The sequence below is a fragment of the Ictalurus punctatus genome, chromosome 19 (genome assembly GCF_001660625.3).
Source record: "Ictalurus punctatus breed USDA103 chromosome 19, Coco_2.0, whole genome shotgun sequence".
NCBI lineage: Eukaryota > Metazoa > Chordata > Actinopteri > Siluriformes > Ictaluridae > Ictalurus > Ictalurus punctatus.
The window spans coordinates 9,065,562-9,090,451 of NC_030434.2; the positions used below are offsets into that span (position 1 = coordinate 9,065,562).

At 40.6% G+C, this 24,890-nt stretch overlaps 1 protein-coding gene across 1 annotated transcript; it reads right to left on the minus strand.

The window, feature by feature from the left end:
• Positions 1 to 1,037: 1,037 nt before the first annotated feature.
• Positions 1,038 to 23,044, minus strand: mapk11 (mitogen-activated protein kinase 11). Its single transcript, XM_053688207.1, has 13 exons — positions 23,015 to 23,044; positions 22,785 to 22,902; positions 15,547 to 15,676; positions 12,434 to 12,492; positions 12,052 to 12,163; positions 11,910 to 11,939; positions 11,312 to 11,359; positions 11,070 to 11,184; positions 7,366 to 7,437; positions 5,496 to 5,575; positions 5,176 to 5,254; positions 3,495 to 3,668; positions 1,038 to 3,351 (listed from the first exon to the last, which is right to left on the minus strand). Exons 2-13 carry the CDS (start codon positions 22,895 to 22,897, stop codon positions 3,278 to 3,280), a joined length of 1,086 nt encoding a protein of 361 aa, XP_053544182.1. The 5' UTR covers positions 22,898 to 22,902; positions 23,015 to 23,044; the 3' UTR covers positions 1,038 to 3,277.
• Between the last annotated feature and the right edge of the window lie 1,846 nt (positions 23,045 to 24,890).

Sequence of the window (24,890 nt, forward strand, 5' to 3'; positions counted from 1 at the left end):
AAAAATAAGTCATCGTTCACAAATATCAACAACATTTGGTATAATTCAGATACCTTTAAAGTAAATATTGCTCCTATTGAATAGAGGACAAACAGTTTAGGAGCTGGTGGGTTAAATCCTATTTTTAATAGCTACACTCTTAAAAAGAAAGGTTCTTTTAATAGTTGTTTTTTTTTTGGCACCGTAGGTTCTGCAAAGAACCTTCTTCATGTCAAGAACAATTTTTATTTGTATAGGGTTCTCGAGTTGAGCTATATGCTTCTTTCGGGGATTAAAGAAGTTCTTATGTTAATTATAGGTTCTTCAGAGCATTGTATTGGTTCTTGAAGGTATCATCAGTCAACAGGTTAAAGTGAACCTTGTTACATTCTTTGCGGGACTGAAAAAGGTTCTCCTGGCATCACTTTAAAAAACCTTACTTTGGTTCCTTAAAGCACTTACTAAGTGCTTCTTTTTTTTTAGAGAGAGATCATATGATAAAATTGTTCCTTGTGGCATTGCTATGAAGAACCATTTCTAGGTTCTTTAAAGCACCAGTAAATAGACGGTTCTCTGAAGAACATCAGAGTAAAAAAGTTCTTTGTGCAACTTAAAAGGGTTCTCCGATGCCATCAGGCTGAATAACCCCTGGTTTTGGTTCTAACTGGAACCTTTATTTTTAAAAGTGTACACTATTATTTAAAAACTACATTTATGTTATTATTGCACTAATAGGTTCAAGAAATAGGTTCAAGTTTTAATTAAGTGTTGATGATGAAGCTTTCAGAATTCTGTTATAGTGGTGGACCTCACGAGCCAACACTATCAAAGTTATTATATTTATTAATATTGTGTTTCTGTGTACTTTAGCCTGTCTTCCACTTTATCATTCCGACAAACAGCCCAAACACGATTGTACATATTTAAATAAGCCTAATATTTGGATAGTTTGATTATGGATAGTTGGATCGTTTGATTGGTGGCTCAGTGGTTAAAGGTTCTGGGTTACTGCTCAGAAGATCAGGAGTTCAAGCCCCAGCACTGCCACGCTACCACTGTTGGGCCCTTGGGCAAGGCCCTTAACCCTCAATTGCTCAGATGTATAAATGTAAGATAAGGGCATCTGCCACATGCCATAAAATGTAAATAAATAAATAAGCTTATGAAATAAATCTATATTGAGTTGGATTGGTGGAATGTATTTATTTATTTAGCAAAAACGTTTTGAGGCCTAAAGAATTCATAACATAAGTTAAACCAGTGCAGTGCAAACCAACTGTATATATCACATTTCTCTAATAACTGGTGTGTGAGTGAAGTGTTGAAAACACATTGATATTCCGACTCACTACGGTCAGTCAAGCACCAGTTCATCATCAATGGAAGAACAGCTATTAAAAACAAACATACAACATCTCAACACAAAACATTTTCCACTTTCAAGTCAGACATTTCACACTCACAAAAGCAACTGAGGTACGCAATAAGTCAGTGTTATGATCAACTGTTTTAAGTAATATAAAGATCTTGAAAAGTGAGATATTACCACATTTAGACATGCTGCATGTTAGAGTATACTCTATCGTGTCCCTGTTTTAATGTTCAAGTTAATTTATCTAAATGCGTCTTATTAAGTTGTCTAAAGACGTAAACCACATGTTTACTTTCAGTAAGTCTTATGTGAGGCTTGAACATTTCAATCATAATTATTTGTAAGCTGTTTGCTGTAAGCAGTTGAGTCAATGGAATCAAGAAAAGAGCTCTCACAAGACCTAAAACAAAAGATTGACCTTTTACAGAGGTAAGACATCAATGTGTTTACCGTAACCATAACCAGCAGTGAAATCCATTACTGAGAAATGTAAGAAACAAACACAAAGACCACACTGTAGTAAAAAGTAAAGGAGAAATAAACTTTTTTTTCCTAAAACTGAGATTGAATAAGAGGTATATGGAATAACATCCACATTTAGATCACATTCAGAAATATCATTTTGTTAACTAGTAATATCTTAACATTCACGTTTTGACAGTTGTTGGTTTAATTTCAAATTAAGGAAATGCAAACGTTTGTACTGAACTATATGTATGTGTATGCATACATACAATATGTAACTGTAAATGCCAGAAGTTAACAAAAAAGAATTGAAACACAAGTTAATAGCTACAGGTAAAAAATTTTTTAAAAAAACAACTCAAGGAGAAAACACTTCTACAAGTCTCTGGTACTGTACTGGAGGTGTTGAACGAGATATTCCCATAGTTGGTGCTTTGATAATGGTGGTATAGAACGCTATCAAACACATTTGTCAAAAATCTCCCACAGGCGTTCAATTAGGTTGAGATCTGGTTACGGTTAAGGTCATAGCATATGATTAACAACATTTTCACACTCATCAAATCATTCAGTGAGCTCTTGTGTCCTGTGGATGGGAGCATTGTGATCCTGGAAGAGGCCACCATCATCAGGTTAGAAATGTTTCATTATACTACAAAGGTGATCAGTGAGAAGAAGTTTGTAATGATTTCCAGTCACCCTTCCCTCCAAGGGGACCAATGAACACAAAACATGCCGGCAAAATACCTTCGCAGCGTAACAGTCACCAGATTTTCTTTTAATCTGTCACCCATCTATGCATATATCTGTAATTATTTTGGTTTCCTCAAGTCTTTGGCGCAACAAACCAAACACTGTGAATAACTTGTATTCTGAATCACTCTCATAACTTCATAATGCCAATAATATATATCCTTCATCCAAGTGTACTACTAGATGTAATGCTTCTTTTATCTATTTGATTCACTGTTCATCTAGTGTTTCCACTGTGTTGTTCACACAATGTTAATGCCTTTCGCTCAATCCTTCTCTGTAAACATGTAGATTTAAGGCTGACCTTCTTCTCTTCAGTTTGGTTTGATTGACCTCCATATTTCGCTCTACATTTCTTGTATTGTCCTCGTTATAAAAAAAGTTCAATTAAAACACAACATGCTTCCTATAATAATATATTGGTTGTGCATGTATGAGTCTATAATGCATCCTAGAAAGTAGAGACGTATTACTTTCCAGCATTCATAAGTATATACCCCGCACACACACATACACATACACGCACACGCGCACACGCGCGCACACGCAAAGTCTTTACGCCTATGGAATGCATTGTTCTCATTTTCTAGCTGCCTAACTGGCAGGTCCTTAGATCCTCAGTCTTGTGTGGAATGAGAAACAAATCAATAGTATTTATCCTTCTTGGGTAGTTGGTTAGACTCGGTTTGGATTGTTGAACAGTTACTTTTACTGCTCGGCCTGGAGGCTTTCTGTTTGGTTGACAGGGGCTTTAAAACTGTTAACTTCCTCAAACACCAGCTCTGTAGAAAGAGAATGGAGGGACGATAAAAGAAAATCAATGAGTTATGCACTCAATTTTAAAAATATATACCTATTAGTTGGAGCAATGATTCGGTCAAGCAACTTTATTCAATATGTAAAACAACATCTTTTTTTCTCTGACCCTTCCATTCCTCCAGCATGCGGTCCTTGCTCTCGGGGGTTTGGTCATATAGTGGTGCCTCAGGTTCATCTTCAGGATCGTGGTACTGAGAGAAATAAGGGTGGGACAGGGCTTCAGTGGCAGAGATCCGCCTGTCGCAGTCTAACACCAGCATTCTCTTCAACAAATCTACCGCTGAAAGATACAGGGATAAACAGAGTAACGGAGAAATGAAGGTAAGAAGCACATGAAGTAAAATTAAGTATAAGATTACAGGAGGTAAATATTGATCAGCCTGGCTAAAAATATATGCTCTGTTTACTGAAAGTATAGACATGGTATAGCTCTTACTAGACACAGTAAGTGTTGTGTTTGGATTTGGTTAGAAGTTCAAAGATAAAAGCAATCATCTACCCTTTCGCTCAATTTAAAAACGTCTTCCAAAAGATAGAAAAAAAATTAAGCTTTTTCACAACTTCACACTACACAGCAAGTCAATTAGGGCATCTACTTTGTTCACTTCAGAGGTCTTTTTTTTTTTTTTTTTTTTTTTTTAATGATTAGACACAGATTTACAGTATTTCAGCATTAATTCCAGAAATCCAGTTGGTCAAAAGTTTACATACACCAAGTTATCTCTTTAATCAGTCTGGAGGATTCCAGAAATTGATGCCATGACTTTTAGAAGGGTCTGGTTGGCCAACGGCATAATTAGGAGTTAAGTGGGAGTGTACCTGTGGTTGAATTTACGATCCAATGTCCTTTTGCTCTTGATACCATGGGAAAATCTAAGCAACTCAACCAAGACCTCAGAAACAATTGTGGGTCTCCACAAGTCTGGTTCCTCCTTAGGAGCTATTTCCAAACAACTGAATGTACAAAGAGCATCTGTACAAACAATTGTATGCAAATATAAAAATTTGGGGACCATACATACACTACATGTATATTAACCCCGACTGCCATGGCCTAAAAGGCATTTAATCTGAAAAACACCATTCCAGCTGTGAAGCACGGGGGTGGCAGCTTCATGTTGGAGGGTGTTTTGCTGAAAAAAAAGGGACTGATGCACTTCAGAAAATAGGTGACATCACGAGGAAGGAGGATTATTTAGAAATACTAAAGCAACACCTTAAGAGATCAGCCAGAAAGTTAAAACTCGATCACAACCGGGTCTTCCAGCAGGACAATAATCCTAAGCATACCTCCAAAGTTGAAAAAGAATGCTTAAAGACAAAGTGAATGTTTTGGAGTGGCCATCACAAAGCCTTGACCTGAATCCTACAGAAAATTTGTGAACTTAAATTTCAAAGCATGTTTCAGCAAGGATTCCTACAAACCTGACGGAGTGACACCAATTTTGTCAGGAGGAAGGAGCAAATATTCCAGCAAAGTATTGTGAGATGCTTGTAGAAGGCTACCCCAAGCATTTGATTCAAGTTCAAACAATTAAAGGACAAAGCCACCAAATACTAAACTGTAAACTTCTGACCCACTGAAAATATAATATAGGAAATAAAAGCTCAAATATTTTTTTCTGTTAGCAATTATATTGAAATGACCTCTTCTGGAAATTAAGTAAATACCCTAATTTACTTAACACAGGAAATATATGATAACATGAAATTTCTGGGGTTGTGAAAAAAATTGTTTGAATATCTTTAGCATAGGTGAATGGCCTCTGCTGTATGTTTACCCTCACCCTGTGGATTGGCTCCTCTGAATATCTTCCCCAGATCCTGCTGGGGCATGTAGGGAAGGGACTGGATGTATTTCTGGGCCTGGACAATAAAAGTTCAAACATCAAACATCCACAGCTGCTGTTGGGCTTACCACTAACATTTATAGTATGTGGATGTGACCCATTTAACATAGGAATTATTAGAGTCAATTATTCTACTGGATTCCATATAGCCACTTAAATTATCCCCTGGGTCTTGAAGTGTTTGTACAGGTTGGCCCTGGAAAAAATCTTACAAATTACAATCCACCCATAGAGAATCTACATGCAGTAAATCTCACATGCTCTGAAGAGATCTTCTTCAGAAGGTCAGGAGTTGGGGTACCAACCACCTCCATGATTCTCTTCAGCTGATCTATATCTGAAGAAGCAGCATTAAAGATCATCAGAGCATAGAAATTAAAGTCTTATGTAGCTCCATACCACTGCCATAGAATCCACCTACTATTTTGTGAGAATAATCAATATACCAGTGCAATTCCCAGTCAGGGAACCCCAGCCACTGGAGGGTTGCACAAGCCAGTGCACTCTCAGTGCCGGTCCCAAGCCCAGAAAATGGGGAGGGTTGCTTCAGGAAGGGCATCCGGTGTAAAACTTGTGTCGGAATCAAATATGTGGACAGGTGATCCACTGTGGCGATCCCGAATGGGAGCAGCCGAAAGAGGGGGAAAAAAATCAATATACCAGTATACTACAACTAATAACAGAAAGTTGTAAATCTATGGATGTAAATTATAGTACTGTATCAGTTCAAAACTTAATTCCATGTCTAACACTTAAAAAATAAGTATTTAATACTTGTGTTCTTTCTTGCTATCAGATTATATAATGTAGAGTTGCAATCAAAATTATTCAACCTCCATTGCAAATTAGGTTTATTGTCAAAATTTACAGACGTTCAGCTGTTTGCAGTGAACAATTCAAACAAAAGCAATTGAAATAGTTCAACACAACGAATGCTTCAAGTGGTTTCAGCAACTTCAACTGAAAATGCAACTTATAATGACAGAAAAAGGAAGCTATCAATGGCTGCAAGCAGATTTCTGAGAAGACAGGTTGTGAAAAACCCTCGAGTGACTGCAAAAGACCTGCAGCAAGGCTTGGTGGCAACAGGCACTGAGGTTTCAATGAGCAGAGTAAGGCGCGTACTAAATGCAGAAGGTTTTCATGCCAGAACTCCAAGATGTACACCACTACTGACCCAAAAGTACAAGAAAAGTCAGCTCACAATCATATAAATAAGCCACAGAAGTTTTGGGATTCTGTTCTGTGTCAACAGCAATGAAACAAAACTGGCATGAGGGATCAGCGGTATGTCTGGAGGAAGAAGAATGAAGAAAGAACACTCTATCCACAGTGAAGCATGGTGGTGGCTTTGTGATGCTCTTGGGCTGCTTTGCATCCTCTGGCACTGGAAACCTGCAGTGTGTGGAAGGCGAGATGGATTCACTGAAGTATCAGGAAATCCTAGGAGAAAACGTCATGCCGTCTATGAGGAAGCTGAAGCTTGGGCATCATTGGACCTTCCAACAGGACAATGATCCAAAGCATACCTCAAATTCCACAAAGGCTTGGTTGCAGAAGAAGTCCTGGAAGATTCTACAGGGCCATCACAATCACCTGATTTGAGCCTCATAGAAAATCTCTGGTGGGATTTGAAGGCGGCGGTTTGCAGCACGCAAACCCCAAAATATTACTGAACTGGAGGCCATTGCTCATGAGGAATGGGCTAAGATTCCTCAGGAACGCTGTCAGTAGCTGGGGTCTGGCTATGCATCTCCTTTGCAGCAGGTCATAAGAGCAAAAGGGTGCTCTACTAGTGTTAAAGATGCTTGTCGTGAAGGGGTTGAATAATTTTGAAACTGGAGAAGTCATAAGTTGCATTTTCAGTTGAATTTGGGGAAACAAACAACTTGAAGCATTCGTTGTGTTGAACTATTTCAGTTGCTTTTGTTGATTTGTTAATTGCACACAGCTGGAAGTCTGTAAATTTTGACAATAAACCCAATTTGCAATGGGGGTCGGATAATTTTGATTGCAACTGTAAATTAGACTACCACAATGCAACCTTCTGTCTTACTAGGGAGAGAAAGCAGCTCTTTTAAAGGTGACACTTAGAAGTGCATCTAGTCTTGGCTAGATAAAGGATACAGTCATTTCCTGGAAACAAGACCTTCCCTTTGATAAGTTCACCCATAATACATCCCACAGACCAGATATCCACTGAAAAAGAAAAATTACCAATCAACCAGAATCACACATTTGAAACTATTACATCTTTGGAATTTTTTTTTTTTGTTAAATAAATCACAATATACTCTAAAACAGCACGTTGTTATAAATGACATGAACTCTAAATACTGCATTGTTAAAATATTTAAGATAAAAATACAGATACATATTAACGTTACACATCTAATAATCTAAGCTGTGCTGTGAACATAATGGAGTAATCAAAATCCTAAGATTAATTATGTTTTTACTTTCTCTCCTGACAAAGCAGTGCCAGTATCCATCATCAACCACCATTAAACAGACTGGAAAGTTAATAAAATACATATAGCTCTTTTATATCTATGCATTTGTGGTCGTTTGTTGCAGGAGCTTTTGCTAACAGATGCAGCCTGCTACTAGGCCTGAGCTGAGAATGGTCATAAAGGCCAAGCAGGCAAAGAAGAGCGGTCCTGAGGGGACGTGGAGGGACGTATCATGGGACATGAGGTTGTTAGGGCAGTTATCCCCCAGTGCTACTGTAGGGCCTCCCCTAGCCAAGGCTGTCCCAAGTTTTCAGTGTTCTCTGGTCAGTGAGCTGTCACAGGGTAACGAAAATCTGATGCTTTCCCTCCAATAGAATGAGGAATAGTTAACATCACTAAAAGACTGTCTGGCAGCATGGAAACTATTGCCAAATGTGTCTCCATGGGTTCTGTCTACCATAGAAAAGGGTTACCGGGTCCAGTGTAGAGCTCGACCGCCCCGGTTCAGAGGTGTGCTCACCACAGTAGTCAGCACAGACCAGAGCCCGATGTTAGTGCAGGAAGTAAGATCCCTCTTGGACAAAGGGGCCATAGAACATGTACCCCTTTCCCTGAGGGAGGGAGGTTTTTACAGCTGTTATTTATTGGTCCACAAAAAATAGAGGAGTATGCGGCTAATTTTAGATCTGCGTCATCTGAACTGTACTCTTCGGACATACAGGTTCAAGATCCTGACGCCCAAACTTGTTCCACAGATTCAGTTTGAGGACTGGTTTGTGACGATAGATCTAAAAGGTGCAATTTTCCACATAGAAATATTGTTAGCTTTATCCCCTCGCACCTCCACAAAGTGCATGGATGTCACTCTGGCTCCATTGTGACTCCAGGGCATCCGTGTACTAAACTACCTGGGCGACTGGTTAATTCTAGCACGATCCAGGGAACTAGCGGTTCAACATCGAGATGTTGTTCTCGCCCACATGAAGAACTTAGGGCTCAGGTTGAACCTCAGAAAAGTATGCTTTCCCCAGTGCAGTGGACAACTTTTCTAGGGGTTATAAGGATTCCACTACAATGAGGGCATAGAATCAATCCTATCAACACTGAGCAAGATAAAGCTGGATCTTGGGAGACTATTGGAGCTTATGGGCCTATTGCACAGGAGACCGTTCAGTGGTGGCTGAGAAGTTGGGGGTTTCATCCAAGGACGAAATGTCTGAGAGTAATCAGTGTCACGCAGCGATGCCTACGTGCTCTGAGAATTGAGTGTCCCTGGTTTCTAGCCTTGGGTCACACTCTAGGGGTGTCGCCTTAGCGCAAGACTGTAATGACAGACACCTTCCTCACGGGCTGGAGCACGGTCTTAGACAGCTGTCCAGCTCACTGTCTCTAGAGCAGCCCTCATGTGGAGCGGCATATAAATTGCCTAGAAATGTGGGCCATATTTCTAGCACTGAAATTCCTTCTTCCTCAATTGAGAGGTCGACATGTGTTTACAGACAACACAGTGGTGGTCTCATATATTGACCACCAGGGAGGATTATGTCTAATTCTTCTCTTGGCAGAGGGAAATTTTGTCAGTGAGTGCAATGTACATTCTGGGAATATGGGGGCAGACATCCTGTTGAGGCAGGGGCTGAGGCCCAGGAATTAGTGGCTCCATCCACAAGTGGTGGAGTACATATGGCAAGGTTTGGTCAAGCGGGACTGCGTGTGTTCGCATGCGAGGAGACAACACATGGCCCGCTGTGGCTCGCCCTCACTGCTCCCGCACAATTAAGCCTGGACGCCATCGTGCACATGTGGCTGAGGTCACATATGTACGCTTTTCCCCCGATCGCTCTGCTCCCACAAGTTCTAGCGAGAGTTCGCCTAGAAAGTCTATGTCTGCTACTAGTAGCACCTTATTGGCCAGCTAGAATATGGTTCTCACAGATAATATCCCTGCTAGATGGCACTCCTTAGGAGAATTCCATCCACAGGGATCCACTGTAGACCCAATTAACTGCGTAATAGCTACAGTCCTGGAGTTCTTACAAGAACGTTTCTCAGCAGGGTGGGCTCCTTCTACAATCAGGGTTTACGTGGCCGCCATTTCAGCCAGCCACGTCTGAGGCCCATCTGCAGGCCGCGCATACCTTCCTGGGACCTTTCTGTGGTCCTGGAAGGTCTGTCAGGGGCCCCATTTGAGCCCTTAGAGTCAGCCTCTGAGAAGCTTCTGACTCTAAAGGTAGCTCTTCTGCTGGCCCTGACATCTCTCAGGCAAGTAGGGGATCTACAAGCTCTCTCCGTTTCCCCTTCCTGCCTTGACTTTGCCCCTGGATTAGCCAAGGCCTTCCTGTATCCTATGCCAGATTATATTCCTAAAGTGCCTACATCGGCTGCCCACCCAGTGGTGTTGCAGGCTTTCAGCTCTCTTCCATTTCCTACACCGGAACAAGAGAGAATGCACCTGCTGTGTCCAGGAAGGGCTCTCTGTACTTACGTCCACCGCTCCGGCCAGTGGCGTAAGTCGGAGCAGCTGCTGGTCTGCTTTGGCGGCGACAGTATAGGTGATGCTGTGTCAAAGCAGCGCATCTCTAATTGGATAGTGGAAGCAATCTCTCTTGCTTATGAGGCATGCGTTCTCGCTACGCCTCTGGGCATAAGGGCTAATTCCACTAGGGCGGTCGCCTCCGCGAAGGCTTTGTCCAAAGTGGTATCCTTACAGGATGTGTGTGCTGCTGCAGGGTGGTCTATGCCACACACATTCATTCGTTATTACAGCCTGGATATTCATTCCACCATGGGCTCGAGTGTCTTGTAGTGACCCTCGGGCTTGGGTCTTTTTGAACAGGCCGTACCCTCGGTATGACGGAGGTATTCTCGTTCCCATAGTTTTATGCTAAACGCAACGTCGAAGTTCCCTTTGAAAGGGAACGTCTGGGTTACGCATGTAACCCTGTTCCCTGAGAACGGAACGAGACGCTGTGTAGCTTTGTCATACCAGGGCAGGCCTGTGAATTGCGTCTTCGCTTCAGATCAGAGGCCGATGGCGCAGTTCACAGGTGCCATATTTATATCACGCGACGTGCTTAATTGCCACGTCACCTGATCATGGCAGGCCTACAAATAGGCATGATTTTACACAAGCTTCAGATGCCGGTAGTGCACGAGAGATGCTCCCATAGTGTTATGCTAAACGCAACGTCTCGTTCCCTTCTCAGGGAACAGGGTCACATGTGTAACCCAGACGATTTGTGCAATTGATTTTAAAACTGAAATATTTCTTAGTACTTAGTTGATATGAATAATTATTAATAATCTTTAATAACAGCACGCAAGTAGGTAAAAACCGACCATCGAGGGGTACTGATTGCTTTCATAAGGCTTTCTCACCTGTCTGATTATAATGCATCCAGTTGAGCATAATTTCAGGTGCTCTGTACCAGCGTGTTGCCACATACCCAGTCATCTCATCATCTGTCTGCCTGGCCAATCCGAAATCCAGGATCTGGCGACCCAATCAAATTCAAATTCACACCACTTCATACTCAAATGTTTTATATTGTTATATTTAATCTTTATTATAGAATATTTTCAATTGCTTAGAAACTGATTATGTGCAGTACAGTTCTCACCCTGAGTTCACAGTCTTCATTCACAGCTACATTGCTTGGCTTTAGATCCTGTAAAACAAATATTTTATTTAAAAAAAACAACAACACAAGATATAATTATGTACATGACATACAACTTAAACACCAGTCTTATACAATACATTTCTCCCTTTATATAGTCTATACAAACCACTTCATTGATCATATACAGTATCCACTTACTTCCACATACTATTAACAGAATCTCAAATGCCATTATGAATTCTTTCATTCTTGCAATCACTTCAACAGTCCAGATTGTGTTTGTACAAGAATTAATACACATGTTTATAAACCTTTTTGACACTAATATCCACTATCTATCCACACTAATTTGACACTAATCGTAATATATGTATTACTATAATTGCACTGTTACTTTTCCACATGTTCTAATGGTTTAAGAAAGCATTTAAAATAGAGGAAAAATTATTGCCCAATCACAATGCCCAACGCATTACTGCATTACACAGGTTCATGCTAATTAAATTAGCAAATCAGCTCCTACAGACATCTACATCTACATACAGTAGTTTGTTAACAGAACATAGAATATGGAAAGAAAAAGGGAAAAACTCACTCTGTGTATTAGTCCAGCTGAATGGATGTACTGTTTTGGGAGAAATGAAGAGAGAAAACGAATTATAGATATTGAAGAAGGCAAAATGGAGAGAGAAACAAGAAGTACATTTTAGAGCTATCAAATCCAATCCCTGAAATACCTTAAGGCCACGAAGTAACTGATAAATGAGGAACTGCACATGCTCATCTGAAAGGCGTTGAAACTTGACTATGTTGTTGAGGTCTGCTCCCATCAGATTAGTCACAAGGTAGCTGAAAAGATAGAGAGGTGACAGATTACACGGTATGATTGTTAACAAAGTGTTATATCTGATGATAAGTAACAGTGTATTATCTAAAAAGGTTATTTCATACCATAACATATTTCCTCGTGCATCATTTGTAGCACTTATAATGTAAATAGCCTTTATCACATACATTTATCGTCCCACAGGCAAATTCACTTTCTGCAAATAGCCAGAATAAACTTACTATACTGTAGTCTAAACCAAATTGTAGCTAGAGGACCAGGTAGATACTTACACCTCATTGAATTCTTCTAGTGATGCTGCAGGAGAGAAAACATCTAGCAACCCAATAACCTAAAGAAAATGCATAAACACAAATGATCGATACAGAGTGTTTAGTTTCAGTTTGGGTGTGTAATTAAAGGGTGTGTAGTGTTACAGGGTTTCTTTCAGTTTGACGTTAACCTTTCTCCACCCAACAGGGGGCATATTTTACATTATTAAATCATGCAATGTTTGCTGTAGTCAACATACAATCATGCATTGTTTGCTGGAGTCGCTCATTGGATGACATGGGACTATTTACACTGTGTGGGACTATTGAGGTTGGTGTTGCAGCTAGGGATCCTGACAAATCAAGGCACAGCACTTACGTCAAGGAAAATGCTAATACAATTCCAGAGCACTTTAAAAAGATATTTAAAAATATGATGTGTAAGTTCATACACAATAATAGACATTTGGGGATAAATGGTTAGGAGTCCTATAATTTGCAGTCCTGGAGGTGCTCTAGGCCTCCACTGAGTTTTCTCCTTTTGAATCATTATATGGGTGTAAGCCCAGGGCGTGTTGGGTGTAATTAATGAAAGCTCGGAGAACGGTCCAACACTCAATAAAAATGATGTTCAATACCTCTGGGGTTTGTGATACCAAAGGTCAGTAGTTCAGGATGCTGGAGATGAGAGTATTAAGGGAATCAAACAATGACTGGAACAGCCCCATTGTACCCAAGCCTGACAGGTCCTTTCTGTGTGGACTTCTGCAAGGTGAATGCTGTTTCAAAATTTTACAAAAATCCATAGGCTTATGGGCTTCCACTTGGGTCATGGGCTAGTGCATCCCAAATGAATAAAACAGCTGCAATTGCGGACTACCCGCAACCCAGGTCCAAAAAGCTGGCAGGATCTTATCGCAGGTTTGTAACCAATTATTCAGACCTCAGAAGCACTTACTAAAAAGATCTTACTTGGATCTTACAAGATCTAAATGGGCGATTCTCACTCTCTGACACTACTTATTGGGGCACTTCTTCACTTTCTGTTCAGACATTGCTCCACTGTAATGGCTCCATCACATGAAGGATGCCAGTGCATGGATCACTCTTTTTATCTGACATTACATCCTATTAAGTTTACAGCGGTTCACAAGCCAGGGGCACAGATGGTAGTGCTGAATTTCTCTATTGTCAGGGTGGGGGAGTAAGTCACAGGCCAAACAGCTGGCCTGTGTCAGGCTGTGGGAGTATGTAGTAGGTGGGGGCATAGTTTAATGGCAGTATGCAGCAAGAGGGGAATGTTTGGAGGACAAGCTAGAGAGATAATGACTAAGCCGGCACATCTGAGTCCTGTTTGTCAACATATATTGATGTGATCTACATTTCTCTCTCTCTCTCTCTCTCTCTCTCTCTCTCTCTCTCTAAACAGTATTCTCATTTGCATTTCTTTCCTTGTACATTATTGTCTGTCTGCCATGTTAACAAGCAACAATAAATTAAAAAAAAAGCTCATATGCGATCTCAGTCTTTGTTTGCTGTGCTTTTTGAATGTTGTTCTGCACTGTTATAATTGGAATTTGGGCTTTTAAATTTTTTTCCTGTTTAGGATAATATTCTGAAAATTCCTTTCTGATGGAACGTTATGTGAGAATGGAGGACAACAATTCTCATTACTTTTGCTCTGCTGCTATTGGGGTAAAACACAATCATAAATACATAAATCTTCCTCTTCTGTAGCCACTCCTTTGTTGGCATGGATTTGCACTTTGGGTTGCTATTGTGTGGGAAGGTGAAATTCTTCATCCTTTATATTCAGCTGTCTAACAGAGGCCTGCCGATTTTTTGCCAAAATAGATTGGTATTTGGAGCTATCCATGATACCCTCTACCTTTAGTAGAGCCCCAGTCCCAGCGGAAAAGGAGCAGCCCTTACCTCATGATGCTGCCACCACCATGCTTCACCATGGGTATAGTGTTCTTTAGGTGATAAGCTGTCTTGTTTTCATGCCTAACATAACTTATGACCAAAAAGTTCTACCTTGGTCTCATCTAACCATAACACATGTTGCCATACAGTTTTGGCAAAATTTAGGTGGGCTTTAATAGTTTATTTTTGTGAGAAAGGGCTTCTGTGTAGCCACTCTACCCGTAGCCTATACGTGAAGAATACAAGAGGTTGTTGTCACATGCAGGGAGTGACAAGTACTTGCTAAATATTCCTGCAACTCCTTTAATATTGCTGTAGGTCTCTTGGCAGCCTCCCTGATAGGTTTCTTCTTGTCCTTTCTTCAATTTTTTAGGGATGTCCTGTTCTTGCTAACGTCACTTTGGTGCCCCATTTTCTCCACTTGTTGATGATGGCCTTCAAGCTGTTCCATGGTACATTTAATATTTTGGAAAATTCTTTGGTACTTACGCACCCAGGTTATTGTAAGTTTGATCCCCCCTCCCCCAGATTATTGTGAGTTTGATCCCCCACCCCAAATGTTTCTATTTGTATTTCGCTTGTATTTTGTTGGTTGCTAGATCACATTACAGGTGGGAAAGGATCAGAACTGATTTACCTCGGTTTAATTTTTAACATCACAAAAACCTGCGATTTTAACAGGGGTGTGTGGACTTTTTATACCCATTATATCTACAGCTGCCTCTGCATGACCTCTTCATAAATACTTATCTAAATATTTATATATAAACTGCACTTGATGCTAGAATGATTACAAGAGGATGAGTATAGTGCTAAACTGAACTACTCTAGCTACACTAGACATACTGAATTACACCCTCTGGATCTTATGTCATTTTATCAGTGGAGCTGAGTGGTATGGAATCTGATTATTCAAATTCTGCTTCCTGTTTAACACCACTATGTAGTCATCTCTCACACGCTGCTCTACAAAACATATGTGAACATGTATTAAGTCACTGGCATTTGGGCAGTCAATTTAAGAGATTGGCATGATTTACAGACTGGAACGTGTGCATTTCTACACAGACAACTATACTTAAGCAAAAGTAAAATATGCAGGAAGCACAAATCCTAGAAAACCTCTACTAAAGTATCTGTAACCAAGTAAATACAGCTATCCGCATCTGAGAAATTTACTCTATGCGTGTTGTGTGTGGCTAACTCACATTCTCGTGTTTCATGTGCTTGAGCAATCGCAGTTCCCTGTAGGTGCGCCGACTGTGAATGAGAGACTGAAATGGCCGAGAGAGCTTCTTAATGGCTACCTTTTGACGAAGCTGCACATCATACGCAGAGCTAAAGGAAAGCGAAGGGAGGTAAAGTTGGGAAGAGAAGAGAAGAGGTCATGTTAGTCATGTAAGGGACAGCATGTAGAGCAAACACAAACATGAAACATTATAGCTTGCAAAAAGACAATGAAGATACCAGGAGAGTGAAAAACAGAGAGAAAACTGGATTAAAATCTATTACACTAAAAGTGTAATACACTATTATCCATTTAGACCCAAAACCAGGCATAGCAAAGCTCAATATCAATATCAGCACTAGATACAATCTAAGGCTACTGCTCTATGCCTGATGTCAATTATGTTTGTTATTCTGCTGAAAAAAAAGTCTTGATCATGTGCACGTTCTCAAATGCTAGAGTATAATAAGACTAAACAAAAGTGTGTGACTGAAGATACTAAGGACAGATGAGGTTTATGATTTATATAAAATCTGGAGGAAAAAAATATATTATGGAACATGATATATGTGGTCATACGTAGAGAACATTATTGAACACCAAGTGTGATTGTACTCTTATTCATCACAAGAATTACACACTTTTGGTCCAAGATACTTTAACCATTTTGTGTTGTTGATACAACAAACCAAGAAATTATTTTTAATGCAGAGATCCTTTTACATCAGGATAATATCTCTGCTGTGGTTTTTAGTTCCCTGTGGCACAAACAAAAGCTTTGAAGGGCCGTCAATCAAAAGGTTTGTTATTAACCAAAAATGGTTCTTCTAGGCATCACTCCAATTAACTTTTTCATTCTTTCGTCAGGAGCAACTCTGGCGAATTTCATTTTTAAAAAAACATAACGAAAACATTATCTTAAGCCCTATTCAAACTGTATTAGTTTACTTCTGCACTGTAAAAAATGTCAAGCGTCTCCAACTTAAAAATTTCTAGTGACTCATTGCACCTATTATTTCTTATTTGGCTTAATTAAAGTTCCATGAACTGCGTATTTTAATCTGTCATTACACTGCTATAATGCTGGATGAAAGCTTTGTCAATAAAATGTTTTATATTCACCATATACAGCCACTTGGTTCAATAATATAGCTTGTGTTCTATGAACTACTATCAGGAAGCTGACTGAGGTATAAATTTTACACCTTGCCAATTAAAAGCAAATTATATAGCATGTAATGAATGCTACTTTACCCAATCACTCGAATCGCTTTTTCTTTGTTTGAGTCGCAGTGAATAACATGTTTCTGGGAGGAAACACACTCGGACATGGGGAGAACATGTACAGAAATGGCACACAGACTGAATCATGCCAATATGTGGACGGGCAAAGATAAACCACTCTTAGGTGTGTATGAATGTTGCATGGTGTCGTCTGGTGACCTGTCATAGACTAGCCTCCCATAAAGGGTGTGTTTTCACCTCACACCCTGTGTACTGGAATAGGCACCGGATCCACTGCGACTCTAACACGGATAAAGTGGTGACTGAAAGTGAGTCATATATCATTCATTATATGATATGTACAGTTGCAATCAAAATTATTCAACCCCCATTGCAAATCCGGTTTATTGTCAAAATGTACAGACTTTCAGCTGTTCGCAATGAACAAATCAAACAAAAGCAATAGAAATAGTTCAACACAACGAATGCTTCAAGTGGTTTCCCAAAATTCAACTGAAAATGCAACTTATAATGTGTTTCTCCATTTTCAAAATTATTCAACCCCTTCATGACAAGCATCTTTAGTACTTAGTAGAGCGTCCTTTTGCTGTTATGACCTGCTGCAAAGGAGATGCATAGCTAGACACCAGTTTCTGGCAGCTGAACAGTCTGGTCATTCTCCTCTCACCTCTCTCATCAACAAGATCTGCCTTTCACTGGATGGTTTTTTAGTTTTTCGCACCATTCTGTGTGAAAGTCTAGAAACTGCTGTGTGTGAAATTCCCAGGAGATCAATGGTGTTTGGGAATGCTTACATCAGCCCATCTGGCACCAACAACCATGCCACATTCAAAGTTACTGAAATCACATTTTTTCCTTATTCTGATGTTTGATTTGTACAATAACTGAAGCTCTTGACATGTACCTGCATGCACTGCACTCCTGTCACATGATTGGCTGATTGGATAATTACATGAATGGTCAGATGTACAGGTGGTCTTAATGAAGTAGCCAGAGAGTGTATATACACATCAGCCAATGGGAGGCAGTTTTAACAAGGCTTCAGTCATTCACATCAGTTTTGAGGAGAACAAAGCAGAAACTAATTACAGTTGTCAGCCCACATTGTATAATCCGGTGCTAAAAATATAAAAGTGCCACTCATGGCAAGCCTCTACTGTAATATTTCACCTATAGGAATATTGATCTCTACCCACAACCATGCTTACTACATACCAACAATGCATAGAAATGAATTCTTTTAAGTCCTTGTGAATGCAGCCTTACTTTACAGCTGATATTACACACTGAGACATGTAGTATTCTGCAGGCATCTGCCAAACTCCCAATTATCCACTAGCCAGCAAGACAGAGAAGCATTAAATGTCACTGCAGAGAAAATTCCCACTGCTAGAGTCCATATAGCATTTAAAGCATTCTAGTTCTCAGCTGGCATTGTCCTCGATAATCTCAAGTGTTGCTGTTTGTTCGGGAAAATTCACCTTGTTTAAATCCAGATGGATAAAATTGTTGTTGCTTTACATTGTGTGCCCTAACTAGATACATTTACTCATTGGGGTTTGGGGGGGCTGCACTATGGAATCCCCAAATGATAAAAAGTCATACAGTGGATATAAAAAGTCTACACACCCCTGTTAAAATGGCACGTTTTTGTGAAGTTAAAAATTTTAACTAAGATAAATGATGTCTGAACTTTTTTCCACCATCAGTATGAAATTACAATGTATATAAATTATACATTGTAATAATTATATGTGAAAAACAATCACAGACATTCATAAGGAAAAAAAGCAAAAAAAACCTTATAATTTAGTTGCATAGGTGTGCACACCCCTAAATTAATACATTAATACTGTTGAAGCACCTTTTGATTTTTTGGGTAAGAGTCTATCAGGCACATGATGGCAAATCTTGACTTGGCGATATTTTCTCACTCTTTCTTGCAAAAACATTCTATATCTGTCAAATTGTAAGCCCACTTCAGGTCACCCCACAGATTTTTAGTTGGATTCAGGTCTGGGCTCTGGCTAGGTAAATGGTCTGCACTTATATAGTGCTTTTTTTTTTTTTAACCTTAACAGTTCCAAAGTCCTGTACACTGGTTCTCATTCACCCATTCACACACACACACCCATGGTAGCAGAGCTGCCATGCAAGGCGCTAGCTTGCCATTGAGAGCAACTTGGGGTTCAGTGTCTTGCCCAAGGACACTTCGGCATGTGGAGTCATGTGGGCCGGGAATCGAACCGCCAACCCTACGATTAGTGGACAACCCGCTCTACCACCTGAGCCACAGCCGCCCCTATGTCACTCAAAAACATTGATCTCCTTTTTCCTTTCCATGCTTTGGGTCAATGCAGTGCTGAAAGGTGAAATTCATTTTCATCTTCAGCTTATAAGCAGACTCCTGAAGGTTTTCCACTAAAATCGACCGGTATTTGTAGCCGTTCACGATTCCATCCACCTTGATAAAAGACCCAGTTCTGGATGAAGAAAAGCAGCCCTAAAGCACGAAGCTGCCACCACCATGCTTCACCATGGGTATGGGGTTCTTTTGGTGATGCTCTTTTTTTTGCACCAAACATAGCTTTTGGAATTATTATACATTTTGGACTTGGTTTCATCAGACCATAACACATTTTCCCATGTGGTTTGGGGTGATTTAGTTGAACTTGGATGTTTTTTTGAGAAATGTCTTCCATCTTGCCACCCTACCCCACATCCCAGACATGTGAAGAATGAGAGAGATTATTTCCACATGCACAGAGTAATCAGTACTTGTCAGATATTCCTGCAGCTCCTTTAATGTTGCTGTAGGTCTCTTGGCAGCCTTCCTGGTAAGATTTTGTCTTCTCCTTTTGTTAAATTTGGAGGGACGTCCTGGTTTTGGTGATGTCACTTTGATGCTCCATTTTCTCTATTTATTGATGATGGCTTTCACTGTGTTCCATGGTACATCTAATGTTTCGGAAATTCTTTTATACCCCTCTCCTGATTGATACCTTTTTGACAGTGAGATACCATGCATGCTTTGTAAGCTCTTTGTGGACCATTGCTTCAGCAGTCAGATGAAAACAAGAAGAAGTGAACCCAGTTATTAAAAGGGTGTGAACACTTATACAACAACAAGGTTACTGTAACTTTTTTATTTTTCCCTAAAATGTTTAGGGTGGAAACATTCTAACATGCTTTATCTTTTTTCCATCACAAAAACTTGCCCTTTTAACAGGGCTGTGTAGACTTTTATATCCACTGTATATATAGGCACCCGAGTTAACCACATTTGGCTCAAGATACATATTCATGTAGAATCTGGACATATGCAGCCAATCTAAATATAGAGCCTAAATACTGTACATATATGATAAAGTATTACGGTGCATTATTAATCACTGACTATTAATCCCACAAAACTTTAATGAGACACAAAGCCATCAAAAGTCTTTGCATACCATTCTGTCCCTAACTATTGACATAGAAAGGCAAACTTTGTCGTGTCATGATATTTTCAATCAGGCTGAAGTCATTTCAGAATTTATTTATGAGACTTCATCTTTAAATGATGCTGGCTTTAATGAAATAATCCTGTAATCTATTCTAAAAGCAGTAAAATTCCACCCTAATCAACAGCAGCTCATTGGACAATGAGAAAAGTGGTCAATACTGACAATTTTAATTGCTCTAGTCTGCATTTCATCAAAGTCTGGCAAAACCCACTGGGCCAGTAGAACACCTAGATAGGTCTGGACATGCTCTTCTCATTATCTTATATTCTGTGAGGCAATTAGGAAATATTCATTCCTTCATTTATTCATCTTCAGTAACTACTTCACCCTGGAAAGGATATTGTTGAATCTGGAGCCATCCCCAGTAAATCTGGGCATAAGGCAGGAGAATTCACCCCAGATGGGATGCCAGTCCATCGCAGTGTACCATGCACACACACATTCACAGACTTATTCAAACCAAGAGGCAATTTAAAAAAAAATAAATAAAATACTGCATGAGGAAAATAGGAAATAAATGAATTACTACACAATAAAGTCGATAATATATCAATAAGAAAGAGATAAGCTAAATAAGAAATATAAATGGACAGTAAATGATACAATGAGGCATAGGATGACGTTAGGGGGCTTAATGGTTAGCACGTTTGCCTCACACCTCCGCGGTTGGGGGATGGAATCCCGACTCCACCTTGAATACATGGTGCATGTTCTCCCCATGCTTTGGGGGTTTCCTTTGGGTACTCTGGTTTCCTCCCCAGTCCAAAGACATGCATTGCAGACTGACTGGCATTTCCAAATTGTCTGTTGCGTGTGAGTGCGTGTGCACTTGTGATGGGTTGGCAAAAAAAATAATAGAAATGTGTCCCGAGTTCCCTGGGATAGGCTCCAGGCTCCTTGTGAGCCTGTGTGAGAATGGAAAATGGCTGGACAGATAGTATGAAGTTAGGTTTAATTTATTTGATCGGTTATTTAAAACTTTATGAAATATATATATCCCTGACCTCAACCCCACTGAACACCTAAATCTAGTGGAAAGCCTTCCCAGAAGAGTGAAGGTGTATTATAACAGCAAAGAGGAACAACTCAAGATTAATGCCCATGGTTTTGGAATGCAATGTTCAATATTCGGGTGTCCACATGCTTTTCGCTGCAGTACTGCATATATAGCAACCCATGGGCAGTTCATGGGCAGAAGTCCAACACAACTGACTCTGGGAAAGATGCCTTAGATCCTCTCTCCTGCCAGTCCACCAGCTGACCATTCATGGGCCTCTGGCAGATCAAATACACACACTCCCTCAGTAAACTGCCCTAACTTGTGTGTGTTGCCTTGTGACACTGCCCAAGGCACTGCATGAGCAGCAATTTGAAAACAATGCTGGTTTTACAAGCACTGTGTGTGCTTTCCATCACGTTTTCTCATTTCAGGATTGGTGGGAATTGATAAATACTTACACTGTGACTGAAATGCCTTATGTCCCAGTGTAAGTCAATAATAATAATAATAATAATAATAATAATAATAAAAGCTTATTGTTGCTCAAAGGCACTAAGACTAGACAGATATTTTAAGATGATGCAGGAAACAATATCACTATGACAGCTCACCATAGCAACCATAGTTGGGCATGTCACTGGGTGGTCTAATCATATAGCTTCAAGGCATCTGCATGTGCTAGCCAACAGGAAGACTACGTGCACACATTAGGCGTTGCTTTAATGACAATTTATTGCTTAAATACAAATTCAGTCTTGTATATGACATGCATTCTCCATTCTCCATATTGCAAACCTACCTGTGCATATCAAATCATCGGATTGTTTAAAAAACCTTTTGTTTAGGCACCAAAACTACAATGACGGATACCAGGCAAAGAACCGTCTGTAGAATAACCGGCCACGTTCAACTGTTATGTACATTCTGACATGTTGCCAATGGGTTAGACATCACCTTCTTTTACTTTTGTTTTCATGTTGTTTCCATTGTTCGGACGTGTGAAGTGCATACGCATCAGGCTTCACATCAGAACTGAAAAGACATAGTCAGATCCATTTGCTTGTTAGGTTTGAAGGGAATGATCATGAATGTGGAGTTTAAATAAGCCAGGGTATATGCAAGGTCACTGATAAACCCCTTGATAGGATCTACTTTCCCAGTGCAACCTCTCCATACTGGACACAACACTGGGGTTCACTTCCTGAACATGAAAGCTTCAGGACTGAGTAGTAAACTTCATTTCAATAATAATAATAATAATAATAATAATAATAATAATAATAATAATAATCTTGCATCTGCTGAATAAGGCAAAGGGTGCTTACAATGAGCTCGGTTTATACAAGGTCATTTTTAATGACTGGCAAAATCAGAAATGGGCTGAACTTTTATTTTATTTTGCATTTTGTTATGATGATGCATGTGGGCCATACCCTACTGTCTCATGTGTCTCAGGTTAGAACTCACCACACGGAGCCGTACGCGCCCGAGCCGACCGGCGTGAGGATCTGGTAGCGCTCGGGCACCTCCCATACTGTCTTGTTGAGCTCCTGGCGATAGAATCCCGGTCTGGCTGACATGATCACTAATAAACACAGAAAAGACTTCCGTGTATTCAGCTGCAGTATTCGCCTTTTCGACTACAGAGGATGCACCGACGAAATATCCCAGCGCCTGTGTTTGTGTTCGCAGTTTACCAGAATGGGGAGGCTCCGTCTGGCGGTGTGTGGGGGCGCGGTGCGCGCGCACGCGAGTCACTCACTCACACGCACGCACGCACGCGCACACACACACACACACACGCACACACAGTGGTATGCATTGCAACTGCATCCCAATTTAAACAAAAAAAAAAAAAAGGTCTCAACACTATATAGCCAAAAGTATGTGGACACCTGATCATGGCACCCATATGTGCACCCGATTAATATGGACTCTTTTGTTGTTGCAAAAAGCCTCCAGTCTAGTTGGAAAGGCTTTCTTCTAGATTCTCATTCAGCCACAAGAGCATTTGTAAGGTCTGGCACTGATACAGGGCTCTGTGCAATCACATCTTCATGGAGCTCGCTTTGTGCACAGAGACCTTGTGATGCTGGAACAGTGTTTGCATCTCTTAGTTGCAGTGAAGGGAAATGGTAATGCTACAGCATACAAATACATTCTATACAGTTGTGAGCTTATAAGTTTGTGGCATCAGTTTGGAGGAGAACCACATATGGGTGTGATGAAGAGGTGTCCACTTGCTTTTGGCCACAAGGTGTAATTTACATTGATAACAAGTTGTTAGTTCACACAAGGGCTGTTAGTTCACAGGCTATTCTGAACTGATCATCCATCCGTTCATCCATACATTTTCTGTACCTTTTATCCTACACAGGGTCGCAGGGAGCCTATCACAGGACTTGGGGCACAAGAGGGGGAGGGCACATCACAGGGCACAATCGCACACACATTCACACATACATTCACACATACATTCAGACACTACGGACAATTTGGAAATGCCAGTCAGCTGACAACGCATGTCTTTGGACTGGGGGAGGAAACCAGAGTACCCGGAGAAAACCCACAAAGCAGGAGAACATGCAAACTCCGCACACACACAGGGGTAGAACATGCAAACTCCACACACACACAGGGGTAGAACATGCAAACTCCGCACACACACAGGGGTAGAACATGCAAACTCCGCACACACAGGGGTAGAACATGCAAACTCCACACACACACTCAGGGGTAGAACATGCAAACTCCACACACACACACAGGGGTAGAACATGCAAACTCCGCACACACACAGGGGTAGAACATGCAAACTCCGCACACACACAGGGGTAGAACATGCAAACTCCACACACACACTCAGGGGTAGAACATGCAAACTCCACACAAACAGAGTAGAACATGCAAACTCCACACACACACACAGGGGTAGAACATGCAAACTCCGCACACACACAGGGGTAGAACATGCAAACTCCACACACACACACAGGGGTAGAACATGCAAACTCCACACAAACAGAGTAGAAAATGCAAACTCCACACACACACACACACACAGGGGTAGAACATGCAAACACCACACACACACTCAGGGGTAGAACATGCAAACTCCGCACACACACAGGGGTAGAACATGCAAACTCCACACACACACACACACACACAGGGGTAGAACATGCAAACTCCACACACACACACACAGGGGTCGAACATGCAAACACACGCACACACACCCACACACACACACACACACACACACACACGCGTGGAGACTACCCACGTGTGTGTGTGTGTGTGTCGCATGTTCTACCCCTGTGTGTGTGGAGTTTGCATCGAACACCATCTGGGTATAGTGAGATATCAGTGCCACGGCTGCACACTGATCCCCTTTCCTAATGCAGGAGCACCATCTAGTGGCCCGATACTATTAAACACAAAACAGATTTTCTTTCCACGAGTTTTGTGTTTTTATATATTATTTAATGACGGAACATAGCAGGAAGAGTTCCCAAGTTTAGCAATATTATGAACTAATCCCCTGAATAATGTACATGAAATTAATTATTT